At 34.1% G+C, this 15,291-nt stretch overlaps 3 protein-coding genes across 3 annotated transcripts in view; 2 read left to right on the forward strand and 1 right to left on the reverse strand.

The window, feature by feature from the left end:
* LOC136978856 (uncharacterized) overlaps positions 1 to 1,139 on the forward strand; it is a 131,460-nt gene extending 130,321 nt beyond the window's left edge. The window contains 1 exon segment of the mRNA XM_067274676.1: positions 31 to 1,139. Within this exon segment, the coding sequence (XP_067130777.1) occupies positions 31 to 309 (279 nt within the window). The 3' untranslated portion in view covers positions 310 to 1,139.
* Positions 1,140 to 2,637: 1,498 nt separating this feature from the next.
* LOC136978868 (mpv17-like protein) lies at positions 2,638 to 7,864 on the forward strand. The gene is made up of 5 exons (XM_067274690.1): positions 2,638 to 2,879; positions 4,589 to 5,042; positions 5,109 to 5,179; positions 7,518 to 7,646; positions 7,722 to 7,864. The coding sequence occupies exons 2-5, from the start codon at positions 4,718 to 4,720 to the stop codon at positions 7,740 to 7,742; spliced, it is 546 nt and encodes a 181-aa protein (XP_067130791.1). The 5' UTR covers positions 2,638 to 2,879; positions 4,589 to 4,717; the 3' UTR covers positions 7,743 to 7,864.
* A 60-nt stretch (positions 7,865 to 7,924) lies between these two features.
* Positions 7,925 to 14,248, reverse strand: LOC136978867 (2-aminomuconic semialdehyde dehydrogenase-like). The gene is made up of 9 exons (XM_067274688.1): positions 14,018 to 14,248; positions 11,939 to 12,139; positions 10,799 to 11,010; positions 10,554 to 10,720; positions 10,412 to 10,482; positions 9,242 to 9,346; positions 9,000 to 9,165; positions 8,183 to 8,392; positions 7,925 to 8,116 (listed from the first exon to the last, which is right to left on the reverse strand). Exons 1-9 carry the CDS (start codon positions 14,191 to 14,193, stop codon positions 7,967 to 7,969), a joined length of 1,458 nt encoding a protein of 485 aa, XP_067130789.1. The 5' UTR covers positions 14,194 to 14,248; the 3' UTR covers positions 7,925 to 7,966.
* Between the last annotated feature and the right edge of the window lie 1,043 nt (positions 14,249 to 15,291).

A 15,291-nucleotide genomic window follows, 5' to 3' on the forward strand; every position in this document is an offset into this window, starting at 1 on the left:
AATATTATTAACAATGCATTGTTTTACTAGGTGTTCGTTAGTTTTGCTAGACAGCAGACGGATGAAATTTTGTTCGACGACGTGCCATTAGACATAAAAACCACCGACGAAATGTTACCTTCGTCGTACGACAATCTCGTGTATGATAAATTAAAACAAATCAACAGCACTCTAGAATTAAACGCGTTCACCAATAAAGCGTTTGTAGAAGATGAAATAAAATTACCGTCGTTAAACAGTTCTTGTAGAAACAGTTCTGTTTTCAGTATGTACGAAGACGACGAAGACACGCAAACTACAAAGTTCTAAACCAAAAAAAAGTACTGAGGTATTTATATAAATAAATTTATCAAGTACAATATCCTTTTATACTGGAGAATAAACAGGACACGTGACAAAATTGGGATTCTTATAATCTTTTATCTCAATTTTCTTTTCGTACTTCGAATTTGAAGAATAAATTATTTAAACTTTTCACTAATAATGTAAACATTCCAGCAATTTGTCGTTTTTCCTTAATACACAATAACGCTGCTTCTGTAAGTGGCATTTATTGTTACCGTTTGTTAAACGAAGTGGCGCGTTATTCTATGAGAAAAAGGGGCAATTGCCTGGGGCCCCCACTAGCAGAGGGCCCCAAACCAATATTTCGCAATAAAATATTCTCCTCCCAAAAATGTCTGAAGTCAACATCGCACGTGAGACCCCCTAATTCAAATTCACTGTACCCCATGAAGCTATAACGCGCTACTGTTATAACGATTAAGGGAAGATAATTGCTCTAGATTATTGTTATTATTATTATTATATTTTGTAAATGTAAAATTGTGCCATCTAGTTTTATTTAATTAAGAAGAATGATCAAATTCTTTGTTCTACTAATCATTTACTTTTCTAATTGGAATTATTATTATTATTATTATTATTGTCGATATTGTTGTCTGTGACACGGCGCAAGAGATACACAGAACGGACTTTTTACCTATTGTAATTTAATGATTCAGTGCTTTTGAAATTTGAATATGCACAATCACCCAAAGATTTCTTGATATAGAAGTGGGAACAATTTAATAAACGTGTATATAAAGCGATAATCTGTAATATTATATTTAATAAAAAGATTGTTTCATTTAATATAATTGTTAATTAATGATTTATTTATATAATAGACACTCTGGCGTAGGCCTACACGTAAAGGTCAAATGTGATTCTGATTCGAATACATTACACATTAAGGAATAAAAAGGATCATTATAGGGGCCGTTGTATTTCTAATCCTGTCAGAATGGTGATAGGATTAGGAATACAGCTATTTTTTACTTTGGATTATTAATCCTAATCCGTTTAGATTGCAATTCTTAAAAACAGAACCTCATCGTCGGAATGTAATAAATAATGAAAAATTAAACCAACCGAGCTGGACACCATGGACCAAATTAGTAAAACAGTCGCGAGTATCGTCAATATATAACAAGAAAAGATGGGAATGAGAGGATAAATCAAGGTGTGTTTTAATTTTAAGCATACGTAACGTATTCAGGATACTATTTCATTCTTTAACGGTTATTCTTAACGAAAATTCCTCGTCTAACACGCCCTTATTTATTAGGAATCACCGGAATACCGTTCTCCTCAAAGTATTTCGACCGAACTCGATCGCTTGATCAATCAGATCAAGCGATCGACTTTCCCACTTTACACGTTTAATCATTGCACGGTATTGATTTGTATGGTAATTCCATAACTAAATCGTCACACGTGATCGATCCTCGTCATATTAGATTTTCCCTTTTAACACTGACATCGGTGTTAAGTTACTACCTGTTTAATTATTTCATCCAATGATTGTTTAAAAGAAAGAATTTCTGACCCTTAACCTTTATTATTAAGGCCTGCAATTCTTAAATTTAAATCTCCTGTAATGTTGGGTGCATTACAAACCGACATCTTAAACTATCCGCGACGCCGATCATGATTAATTATACATAAATAATACGCGGTATGACAATTTTCGCCACACTGAAGCACAAAATGGCGGATGTGTGTACCTGGAGGCGCCCTGCTGCACGAAGGGATATAACGGAAACAAAAAAAGAAAAAAAAAAATACATTCAGATATACTGTATTTAATTTATCAAAATTAAAAAAGAACAATTGTAATATTGTTCTTTTTAAACTGTGAATTAATTGAAAATAGACACAAATTGGCCTAAGATGGAAAAGTCTATGTCAGATGAAAGGGATGGAAGGAGACGTGTGGGAATTGACACGTGGATCTTATCTCTTTCAGCTGTTTTATTTTATTTTATTTTACATTTTTAAAACGTTTCCGTTCTCTCTTTTTCATAAATAATTCTATTGTTTTACTTTTATTTTACAGAATTTACTACTGTAATCATGTCCCCTTTCATCTGACATAGAACCTTCCAGTTCGTGCTAACTCGTGTCTATTCTTTCGCTGCACGGACTATAACACACTGTACTATTTCCATATATTTTAACACGTACACACGAATATAGTCGATAACATAAGGGGTGACTCGCAACTTTCGTGTTCGATATATTTGAATAAAAGTACTTTATCACCTCCTACCTCACGAGATGGCAAAAAGCCAGTTTGGTTACGTATACACCAGGAGATAAAACACTTTAAAAAAATTACATCAATGTAAAATTAGGTCGAATATATACGAAAGATGGTGAAAATAACAAATTTACTTAGTTAATTAGTGAGGAAAAAATTACAATTTATAAATAACTAGGTTAGTTCTTTGGATTTGTTCCAAAATCTTACGAGAATAACAGTGTTTGCACTTACGTACAACTCTATAATAGTAATTGTATGATTTGTTACGTTCGAACAGTTAAGTCAGACACGTGTAAGTATATTTCGTATACTTTTATACCTTAACAACTTAATAAAATAGCTTATAAAATTAAGTTATTGCATCTAAGCCGAGGCTATTTACTTTTTATTAGCTCACACATCACCATAATGCAAACAAAGTCTTATATTAAGATTTAATCAGAAAAAAATTGAGACATTTTGAAGAGATCATAATCTAGGGTCCTCCGGTATATGGCCCAAATTTAAATTTCGATTTTCTTACTATAGTAATAAATTAATAAAATATTGGTTGGGTCCCCCTGTTAGTGGGGCCTCCAATTACCGTTTTTACCCATAGGATTACTTTGTTTGTGTATGTGTCTATTTCGTTTGACATCTCAGGAGGGGTGAAGATTAAGAAACGAGATTTGGCACGGTAGCTTGTACGTAAGTGGCATTGTGCTATTAAATCCTGCTAGTTAAAAGTCGAGGGTGGGGAGGTAAAGGGGGTCGTGTGCTATATCTCGTGAGTGATCGGACTTAATGAAGATTTTACTGGTTTTAGCATTTATAATATTTTTTAAAAATATAAAACTAGTCTATACTCTGAAAATTAAAAGCTTTTTGCCATTTGTAATAATAAAATAAAAAGTTTTAATGTAAAATCTCGTAACAGATGGCGCCACATACAATTTTATTTATTATGATTAATAATATAAAAGTTATTTTTTAAAATAAAATCTCGTAACAGCCGGGAAAGTTAGGCAACTCATTTCTGGATTTCTCTTATACATTATAGATAACATTTCTTCGATTAAGAGCCGTCTACATTAATTACATGTGCAGTTTTTAACCCCCTTCCTGTTACGTACAGATTAGGTATCTTTATAAACCCATTCCCTTTCATTGCGTATACCATCTAATATTGACGAAAAGACAGCCACTAATACTACCAGTAAAAAGTTCATTAACACTATTGGACTGTTTTAGTTTTCCACCAATACCACTAAAAAAACTCCAACTAGACAATACCCCACATCGTGTACAATGACTTACACCAGTGGTTTCCAACCTTTTTGTACCTGCGCCCCCCTTTAAACAAAAAAAATTGTTGTGCCCCCTAATTTTTCTAACAATCTAATTTCATAAATACTCAACTGATATTATAATTTATTTAATGGGCTACAAAATAATATACAATATTATGTAAAAATATATATAAAAAAATAATTATTTATTATAAGAAATAATAATTTTAAATGTAATAAAAACAAATCTTACAAAAATACAAAAAAAGAATATATAATTAATACAACATTATAAAAATTTAATGCGATGGTTGAGCAGCATGCCCCCCTTGCAACAGCTTGGCGCCCCCCTAGGGGGCGCGCCCCACAGGTTGGAAACCACTGACTTACACGATGGGGAGGGAGTCCACTAAAGAAATCCACTAACACTTCTAGACTTTTTAGTGGTATTAATTTTCCACCAATAGCACTAAAGAAAAGTCTACGTAGACAATGCCTCGACCCCATTTCCATCGTGTACAATGACGTACAGATCTCTTTACGACCCTCTTTTAAACTGTAATTAATGAATAGCCCCTTATTAATTAAAATAAATGTAAAACCGAAAATTAGGAAACGAATTTAAAAAAGATTAAAACAAACTAAACAAGAATATAATTTACAAAATTCTATTTTAATTTTATCAATTATATTTATGAACATTAACTACGAACTCCTATTATTGGATGTACAGGATGAAGCGAATTCAATGAAATTATCCCGTTAAGCCAAGGTTAAATTAATAAAAAAAAAGAAAGTTCTGCCGATGTGTACTAGCAACACACTGTACTGTACTTTCAACGTAGAATTTTCGAGTTAAATCATGAATATTTTTCGAGCAGCCAGAAATATGATGAAACAAAGGCCACTGGTTAGCAATATGCTCTCTTTTGGTGGAATGTACGTAGCCGCAGAATTCAGCCAACAGACAATAATTTTACATTTAGATAAATCCGATAAAGGATATAACTGGCCAGCTATAGGAAGGTATGTAGTTATGGGAACATTTTTATATTCGCCATTACTTTACTACTGGTATCGATATCTAGACGGCGTTCTTCCTTCTAAGGCCATTAAAGTAGCCATTAAGAAAACGTTGATAGATCAAGCAGTCTCTTCCTCCATACTCTTGGTGGTGTTTTATGTGGGTGAGTTGCTTATTAATTGTTTTACTTTAATTTATATTGATTACAAGTTTCTTGAATTTATTGCAGGTATGAGTATTATGGAAAGAAAGGAAGACATATTCGAAGAGGTGAAGCAAAAATGGCTGCCGTCTTATAAAGTGAGTTATTCGTTTACATGAACTTTAATATATTATGAGACTTTTCATTAATATGTAGCGTAGCCGGCTGGATACCAAGGCAATTAAGGCATCGGTCTATTGTTGTGTATTTGTCAATTGTCCCATGCAACTATTTTTATGTAGTTATTTGGGTTAGATTTACCTATGGTATACAAAATGGCGGCTCGTCTCTAATTCCAACAAACAGAAGAAGGAAACAGTGGGGACGCACGTTCTAACCTAACCTAACTTGTTTTAATAATTTGGTTGGCAATAATTATGGTAATTTATTAGAATAGGTTAGGTTAGGTTAGAACGTGAATCCCCCTGTTTCCTTTCTGTTTTCCTTCTGTTTGCTGGAATTAGAGACGAGCCGCCATTTTGTATACCATTGGTAAATTTAACCGTTATTTGTTTCTCGTATGTTGACCAAAACCATGTTCCTTGTTTTCCAAGCCAAGTTAGCCCCGTGTGCAACCAGCACCACCTTGTGGGAGCAATGTTCCAACATTGAATCATACAGTTTGAAGATTCTTGCATAATGTAGTCTACGATGCCCTTTTTTCGTAGCTTATGCCCCTCTCTTTTCTATAGTCTGCGGGAGCCTCTGATGCATGTTAAACCTGATATTGGCACCTCTTGGAATTTGTGAATAGAGTTTAATTATTTTGCTCAGTTAATTAATGAGGCAGGGAATTGTATCCTTTGTTGAACGTGTTTGTGTTTAAATTCATCAAAAAGCTATAGTAAAAAATTTGTATCTACTTATGTTTTGTCTGGTAATTGGTAAATACTGATATGGAGGTCAAATAATCCCAGGAATTTTTCAGGGATGGTCTATTCTAGATATGTTAGGTCCCATCCCTCACGGCCACGCATTGTGGGCCTGGCCGAATGGGGTTGGGGAAAGGTCCTCTTAGTGACCATGGGGCGAAAAGAATAAAAAAAAGGTCTAGTATGTTAAAAAATACATGAGCTGGCCATCACTTGCAAGCTTGAACTCACAGTGTATTTGTGAGCAGCCGGATGGCCGAGCGGTCAAGGTCAGCAGCCTGCCGCCCTGGGGGACCCGGGATCGAATCCAGACGGGTGGTTCGTCCGGATATGTCAGTCCTCGTCCCTCACCACCCGGCCGCCCCATTGTGGGCCTGGCCGGACCCATAATGGGCTTGCTATAAGAGGCCCTCTTAGTGCCCACAGAGTGGAAAGAGTTACAAAAAAAAAAGTGTATTGTGAGCCATCTGATCTACAGTTAGGTTGAAAATATTACCATGATAATTGAGGCTCTATCCCCATAACCAAAAAATCACTGGAGTTGAGATCTGGTGATTGTGGCAGCCATGAATTAGAGATGATCGATTAATCACTGTCTCGTGCAAAAGTTGTTGTTGTACTTGAATATTTAAGGTGATATATAGAGGTATAGATACATCATCTTGCATGAAGATTGTGATGTTTAGACAATTTCTTTGCTGCAGTACTAAAATGGCAATGTTTCGAAGCATATCTTGTGCATTAAGAACATTGGCTAGATGCCGAGTTTTCTTCAAAAATATAAGGGACAATAATAAAGATGATGTGAAACCACGCCACATTATTAGATTTGGTGAATGCAATGGAATTTGTTGGTATTAGGTAAGAAAACAAATGAGCATGCTGCCAAGGACAGTGCCTCCCGGGAGAATTTTTAAGGAAACTGGCTCCAATTTAGGTCTCAGATAGGTGAAGATAACCCAAAACTACACGTGGCAAGTTCATTGACAAGGCGTGAACCCACGACCTTCATAGTTTTATCTATTCAGCCACTGGTGGACCTAAGGTTTTTTAGTCACTGAGATTCAATCCTGAGTCCCACAGTGCTAAGCTACATGTCTAGCAACCCCATACGTTTGACCACTCCAAATTAGTTGTTCTGTGAGCACTACAAGTGTACAACAACGCAACGAATTCATCGAGTTTCTTTAAAGACAGTGACCAATTTTCATCTTGTCGTCTACGTACATTTTTTACACGACTGCTTTTGTCTATGAACAGGTGCCAAATGTTCCGAACACTTTCATCTGTATCATTTTTTTACCTTGTGCTGTTGGATCTGCAGTTCTTTCAACACATTTTGTGCAAAAAATATTTAATTTTCAGCAAAAATAATAAGTTATGCAAAGTCAATAACTCCCATTAAGTGATTAAAGGTTTGAGGAATTAGAAATTCAAAAGCAGTCAATTTGATTGGTCTGTGCATTAATTATGATGACTAATTACAATGAAATCATTAAGAAAACTTAATTGTTTAATTAAAAAAAAAAACAAATATAATAACTATTTTAAAATTTATTCATAGTTAAGTTGCTGTTTTTGGTTACCAACTCAAGCCATCAATTTCTTTTTGGTTCCTGCATACTTGAGAGTTGTTTTTGTAGGAAGTGCATCATTTGTATGGGTTAATGTCTTATGTATACTTAAAAGAATGGTAAGTTTAATTTAAATTTTATATTTGAATGTTTTAAAATGTTTAAATAATAATAATAATATATTAATTTTCCAGCAAATGAAAAAAGAAGCATAGCTTTATTTATATCCATTCATTTGAATACTTATTATTCAAACAATAATGAGAGACTGAGTATAAATTTATAATTAGGAAAAAGTATTAAAAATATATTAATTTTCAAATGTATCACTGTATATAAATTTAATTTTGTAAATATATTTAGTAATTTTATCATATAACTTTTATATAGAATAAAATTAAAAAAATAATGATCTACGAGAGTATTTTACGCTGCGAGATCAATCGTATTTAATACAAATCGTTTTCTTTTCGGTGAAAAATTCTCTAGAATCTAACGTTCCTTCTCTTCCAATTCCCGACATTTTCATGCCTCCAAACGGCATCTGTAAATCTCTAATCAACCAACAATTGCACCATATTGTTCCAACCTATAAAACAATTTATTAATTTAATCAAGTTAATATATTAATAAATTAACTAACAAATTTATTTACCTCTAATTGGTAGGCAATCTTATGAATTCGTCTAACGTTCTGTGACCATAAAGAAGCGCAGAGACCATATTGTACATTGTTAGCTAATTTCACTACTTCTTCTTCTGTATCAAATGGTAAAATACAAGTAACAGGACCAAATATCTCATCTTGCATGCATTTCGAATCGGAAGATAAATCAGTTAATACAGTCGGTGGTAAAAAATAACCCTGAATATGAAGTTAATAATACAAATTTGTAGAGATATCTTATCTACAATTTCAATACAAACAGCTACAATCTAAAAATTGCACTTTAGCATATTATTTTGATATTTTAATCTTTGACCTTTAAAGGTCAAAGATCACATAAAAACGAAATTTGTAGTTTTCTAAATATTTTCTTTTTCAAATTTCTGACATTATGAGGAACCATGGATCAAATTAAGGCAAGCAACACCCCCAGGAAATTTTTATGAGTGAGCAGTCCTGTTCCTCGCCATCCTGCTGCACCCACAATGAGTATGAAAAGTCTTTTCTTAGCGTTCAAAGGGCAGAAAGAGTTACAAATAAAGGTGTTTTATATTCTAGGATATGAATTATACGTGTACTGTACAATAGTATATAATACATATCCCGAAGCCTGATATGTAACCCGATTAATTAAGGCTGTCATTTGGTTTAGTATAATAATAATAATAATAATACATACAATAGTTTATACAAATGAAATGAAACCCTCTTAATTAAGATAAACTATTTGGTTTAAAAACATAAAAAAAATGTATTAGAAATATTATTTTATACAAAAATATAAATTCAAAAATCATATTCTAACCTGTTTGTTTTCTGCAGGAAGGTTCAAAGTTTCGTTGCCTGTCAAAAACGTTGCTCCTTCTTGACGAGCTATCTCTAAATATCTTTGAATTTTTTCGTATTGTAATTTATTGTTTATGGGACCCATCCACGATTCCTCTTCTTGCGGCACACCGACTTTGATATTTCTAATATTAAAAAATATATATTCATTTATAATTAGGATGAATGTTTTGAAAAAAAACATGCCAAAAAATTACTCACTTGGCTAATTCTGCAAATTTTTGTTTAAAATTTTCATAGATGTTTCTTTCAACAAATATTCTGCTTGTACATAAACAAATTTGTCCTGAATTCAAGAAACTTGCTCTGTTTTAAATATATATAATTGTAAACAAAAAATATTTAAAAAATTAAATGGTAAAGAGAATTTTAATGTTTAAATACAGTAACTGTGTCTGTTTATGTGTTTATTTATTTATACAGGGTCTTCCTAAATGAATGACACCATTTTAAATTATTGTAATTATGTTAATCATTATCCAAGAACATTGTAATGAGCATTACAACATTGAAAAACTGTCCAAATTTCACATTTGTCCACTATAATTTCTCAATGCGTCCTCAACAATACTCACATTCTTTCTATGTTCCTTGCACAGCATCCACAATTGTACAGCTCTTGCAGATTACTCACGTTGCACAATGATAAGAGATTCCAACTTTGCAAACTGCAGAAAACAATACTTTCTCTATTTGTGGAGTTGCCACCTTCATTTACAGAGCTTCCTAGAAGTAGGCAACAAGCTCGGATAGCTACTCTGTCGGTCGATGTCGATAGCATACTTCTCGGATAATAATTAACATAAAATGGTAGCATTAATTTTGGAAGACCCTGTGTAATTAAATTGCAGATCTTTGTCATTTTCATATAATCGTCTTTTCTAGATGGCCAGATGCTGAGTAGAATGGCCGAAGCCAGATGATGATTAAAGTGTCAACCTCCCACTCTGGAGTCCTGGGATCAAATCTGGATGAGCAACCCAAGGAATTTTTCGTGGCTGGTCCGATCCAATTATATTGGACCCCATCTCTCACCTCCTGGGCACCCTATTGGTTAAACTTACTATGGGTATGGAAAAAAGGCTCTATTATACTACCCACAGGGCAGAAAGAACAAGAAATGAAAAAAGTGAAAAGATTAAGGGCAAATTCCTGGGGTTTTTCAATTGGTCCTGAGTTCTCCAGAACAGAAGGCTACCACCTTAACACCTTAACCATTCAGCCATCTGGTTGTCTATAACAAGGTTATCATCATTTGAAAAATAAATTAAAAAATTATAATTATTTTTAAGATTTAATATTAAGCTATTAAGCTGAAATATCAAGAAACTTTGAATTTTATTTTTATTTAATAAGATAATTTACAAGTACCTAATTAAGTCTGGCAAACATTTATTTAAATTAGCATCACCGAAAACAATTGCAGCATTCTTTCCTCCCATCTAAAATTAGAAAATTTCAGTTATTTTATTCTGAGAAATTACACATTTAGTTAATATATTTATTTACTTACCTCTAAAGATAATCTCTTAACTTGTGAAGAAGCAACTTCTTGAATATGGGTTCCAGTTTTGGTGCTTCCAGTAAAAGATATAAGAGGGACTTCGGGATGTTTAATTAAAGCTTCTCCTACTTTGTGACCATAGCCAAAAACCATATTTACTACTCCCGGTGGCAATCCTTTTTATAACAATTAATGCAATTTAGGAAAAAGGTAATAAATCTTAAGCAATAAAAATACAACGTTGTATATAATACCTGCTTCCTGTAAAACAGAACAAAGCATCCAAGCCGTAACTGATGTAAATTCGCTCGGTTTGGCAACAACTGTGTTTCCGTACGCCAATGCCGGAGCCAATTTAAATGTAAGCAAATATAAAGGTAGATTCCATGGAGTTATTACTCCTACGACTCCAACAGGAACATGAATTGTATAATTTAATAGGTCGGCTTCTGGTTGAATTTTTGATCTGTCATTTAAATTATTTTTTAATAATATATTAAAGAAACTAATACAATAACAAATCAATTTTAGTAGAACCGTAATATTTTAAATCCAGATGATTTAGGCCTCCATACAGACTATAGAGCATTTGATATAATGTAACAGTGTCCCAAGCCGACCACCAGTAGTGTGTGCAGGATCCATAACACTGTAACCTAAGCATAACAGAAGCCATTCGGTGTTCGGTTTGGAGGCCACTCCTTTCAAAGGCAGCGTCAATCCAAAACATCAAAGAAATGCTCTCATTGAAGCTCGGCATAGAGGACACCAGTGTGGATGATATCCATTATAATAGCATTTCAAGTGGTGTCAATACACTTTTCTCCCTTTTTGCTTCTATCTCTGGCTCGTCAGTTTTATTACAGAAGCTTGTTACAGCTCAAGACTAGAAAAAAAGGACCCCTAATCAGACAGAGCACCAAATCAGTAGTCCGTTTGGGGCACTGTTGTTACAGAAAACTGCCCCGGAGTGTCTTTACGTGGCTTTATACTAATTTCTAATTGTTCCATTAGAGTTTGTGATTCACTTTTTTAATGTAATTTAAATTCATGAAAGAGTCATAGATTTATATATATTTGACCTCTACAGATGTCATCTTTGGAAGGTCAAAAAGTGGGACAGGCAGTATGTTTGTTGTTAGAAATGCATGATGGCAAAATAGCCTTGAAAGCCTTTTCATTTGATCCTGCAGCTTCTACCCATGTCAGCTGAAGTTTTATAAAACTAAGAAATTCTGAACAACTTTGAGGATAGACCATATTTTATTTATTAAATTAATTATCTGTTTAGTTGCAAATGATGCAGCTGCACCACTCTGTGGGATCAAAAGAACTGCCCTTTATAGAGAGAGGTGTCCGGCTAAGACAGGTTTTGTGAAAATTATCATACTTACATATCATTATCACTTTGTAAACTGTGTGCAAATGCTCGAAAATTCAAAACACTTCGATTCATATCGACTTTTTTTGCCAGCCATATTGGTTTGCCTTGATCTCTACTCTCTGCAACACTAAATTCATTTTCTTTGCTCTCTAAAATGTCCGCAATTCGAAAGAGATATTTGGCACGTTCGTCGACTGATGTTTTGGACCATCTGAAATATAAATGAATCAATAAGTTATTTAAAATTTATCGTTAACTGATATACTGTAAAAACCTCGCACGGTACCGAGTATATCCCCGGTCTGGCAGGCTTTTAAACAAGAAAATAGCTTCGTTACGAAGAATTTTTTCCGTTTAGAGAGGTTTCCGTCTTATTCGGGTTCCGTTTCGGACAGGTTTTACTATATAAGTGATTATCTACTATTTTCTCCTACGGGCATTCAAAGCCAACTCCGTAATTCTAAATTTAACGCCACGTTGTTACGAATTGAGAAAAATCTTCAATTTTTACATAGGGCAGTATCGTAGCCAAAAATAAATCATTGAAGGCCTACAGGGGCAAGATGAAAAAATTCTGACTGGTGTATTTCTCTTTTCCACCCAGCAAAGGCCTATTATCTACAGTCCATGTGTAAAAAAAAACGTAACAGTAACCTAAGTTTACGTGATGAAAGCCGAAGCTTATACTTGTATACGCTGAATATGGGCATTGCTAACTGAGCAAGAGGCCTTAACCATCACGTAGGCCCCATTAGCTAGGGGTATCGCCAGAGTAAATACATTCACCGGAAATGCGTGTGAGGTTTGCCGAACGACTGCGTTAGTCAGAATGTCGCGCGGTCACGATCCACGTGTGGGAGTGAAAGAAACTCTCAAGAGACAGGTTTTTCATTCGTAACCCGTTTATATAACAAAAGGTGCTTACAACTACGATACACTTTTATCAGCGGCGGCGTTCAGTCTTCTGGGCCTTCTCTCGGAATCGAAAGTCCACAAGAAAAGTCCTCCGATGTTTCGCAGGAGTATGATGGCCCCGGGGCGCACTGTTCAGCTTCTCGAGGGAGAGTTCCGGAAGCAGGGACGATTCAAATTACAGGTGACAAATCCAAGGGAGTGGGTGACCTTCCCAAAAGAGATGTAATCCAACTGCCGAAGATCACAACAAAAAAACCCCGTCGTAAAATCGCGAGACAAAGCTCTAAGAGCCAAGAACCGAGAGAACTAATCCAGAACGTCACATCCCTTTTTCTCAGGGTTTTTATAACTTTCTTTTGAGTCCCAGATCGAACATTCCGATAGGTCGATGTCGATTTGCCTCCGCTCTCTAATTGGTCCCCCCCTCGTTACGCATTGTAACGAGATCGGAACCCCGGTCGTCGGATGAGTCAACATCGACTGACAATTCGATTCCTACCGAAGATGTTCGATCTAAGCACTCAAATTCATCTATTGTTTCAACCTGAGAAGAGTGACTTTCTCAGAAATTTCTATAGTCATGTCCTTTTATGGACATGTAATATTCACTTTTCGTTTAACTATTTTTTTCTTGTCTGACGGTTTCTTTTTACAACGTTAATCTATAATAACAACAATTATTATTATTTGCTTCTATACAAAAATTAGAAAAAAAGATTTTCTTATTTGCACAAATAGTAGGCCCACTCCGAAGCTTCACATGCGGACAAAGCAGGGAATTCATAAAAACTCGTAGTTTTGTCTTCCAAAATGAGGACGTCGAAGAACAGAGTGATATTATTATTATACAGTGACGCGTTATAGCTTTGTGGACGCCAAGGGAGGCCATGTACAGTGTTCACTTAATACATTTTTCTTCCCGGGAAATGTTTCCATATAAAAGATTGGTTTGGATCTCAGCCCTTTTTGCCCATCGAGAAACCTCGAAATAACGCTATATAACGTATCGCCATCTGTTGAGTGGATATTGTATTAATCCGTGAAGATTATTACTGTATTTCAAAAGTTTCGTACCGTCGAGCCTGTTTAAGCGTGTTATTTAAGAGGAAACTTATCTCATTTCGATTATCGAGAAATTTCTATCCATTTAAGTCAATTCTACAGCAAAACTTACGATTTAAAAGCCTGCTTGGCAGCGGAAACTGCGTCTTCTACTTCCGGTTCTCCGCTGTCCGGTATTTTTGCCCAAACTTTTCCAGTTGCAGGGTCATAACTGTCTATAAATTTATTTGCCGAACAAAATTTTCCGTTTATAAAATTTTCCACTCGTATCGTGTCCTTAGACGCCATTTTGAATCGAAGAACTTTGGTCTAATACATTGCGTAACAGTTACTTTGACACTTATATCGCAATCATTGTGTAGACATTGCATTGTAAACATGTTCCTAACGCCAATTAAAATCTAATTCTCGAAAAAATAAGATAATAAATGTTTATTTAATCCGATTTAAACAAAAAAATTGAAATTAAAATAGCATTTAAAACTTAAATTTGTCTCGTATTTGCAACCTTGGATTGAGAGTTATTCAAATTTCTCTAGTTTATCATAATATTTATTCAATTATGTGTTTCTATTGTATTTATACAATATTTTATTAATGTAACTGGGCCATTTCAAGGTAACTACCCATTGCTGATTCATTTTAGACGTATCAACAGCACAAATCTCAACAGTTTAGGTGAAGATAACTGCTTTAATTAACGTTTGGATGCCATATTTTTTGCATAAAATCATTGCCTAGAAATTATATTTATTAAAAAAAAAACAATTAATTGAACATAGACTTGAGTATAAGCCCATAACAGGCCCATCTCTTCCACCAAACAATGATACATATAAAAATGTGAGGCCCTAAGCTTAACGCGAGGCGCTAAACAGCACTTGTTTAAAATAATTTTGGGGCTTCTCTGTGACCCCCATTATTTCATGTCTAAAATAGATAAGAAATTAATACATTCTGTATTTTAAGAGTAAATATGTTTAAACTTTTTTATATTAAAATCAATTCATTTTATTCTATTTTTTAAAAATAAAATCATCATTTCTAAATTTAAAAAAGAAGGGAAAAAATGGAATTATTAAACTCGTACGATAGATGGCAGCAATATAAATTTACAATTAGTTCTGTTTGATTGGTTACAATAGTACACATTTTTACGTAAATTTGACGTCATTCTTTAGAATTTCTCATTGTAATACTGAAGTAATGACGTCAAATTGACGTAAAAACACAGATTCATTGTCAATCAGTCGAAACTAATTTATTCGTGTTTTTTCCCCCACTTAATGTTTTTCTCTCCGGCCATTTTGTAGCGATTTAATTACCTTATTATTTATATTTTATTAAAACTATCGAACTTCTATTCTTGATTTGCCACTTAAAATA

The sequence above is a fragment of the Centruroides vittatus genome, unplaced genomic scaffold (genome assembly GCF_030686945.1).
Source record: "Centruroides vittatus isolate TY-2023 unplaced genomic scaffold, ASM3068694v2 contig_559, whole genome shotgun sequence".
NCBI classification, from domain to species: domain Eukaryota; kingdom Metazoa; phylum Arthropoda; class Arachnida; order Scorpiones; family Buthidae; genus Centruroides; species Centruroides vittatus.

What these genes read in the sequence shown, in the direction of transcription:
- LOC136978867 (XM_067274688.1), bottom strand. Translation starts at nt 14,193, where the DNA reads ATGGCGTCTAAGGACACGATACGAGTGGAAAATTTTATAAACGGAAAA. An exon ending in AAATTTGCAGAATTAGCCAA is followed by an intron (nt 9,166 to 9,241) that starts GTGAGTAATTTT and finishes TTTTAATATTAG; the next exon opens with AAATATCAAAGTCGGTGTGC. An exon ending in TTCCTGCAGAAAACAAACAG is followed by an intron (nt 8,393 to 8,999) that starts GTTAGAATATGA and finishes CTTCATATTCAG; the next exon opens with GGTTATTTTTTACCACCGAC.
- LOC136978868 (XM_067274690.1), top strand. Translation starts at nt 4,718, where the DNA reads ATGAATATTTTTCGAGCAGCCAGAAATATGATGAAACAAAGGCCACTG. An exon ending in CTTGGTGGTGTTTTATGTGG is followed by an intron (nt 5,043 to 5,108) that starts GTGAGTTGCTTA and finishes AATTTATTGCAG; the next exon opens with GTATGAGTATTATGGAAAGA. An exon ending in AATGGCTGCCGTCTTATAAA is followed by an intron (nt 5,180 to 7,517) that starts GTGAGTTATTCG and finishes ATTTATTCATAG; the next exon opens with TTAAGTTGCTGTTTTTGGTT.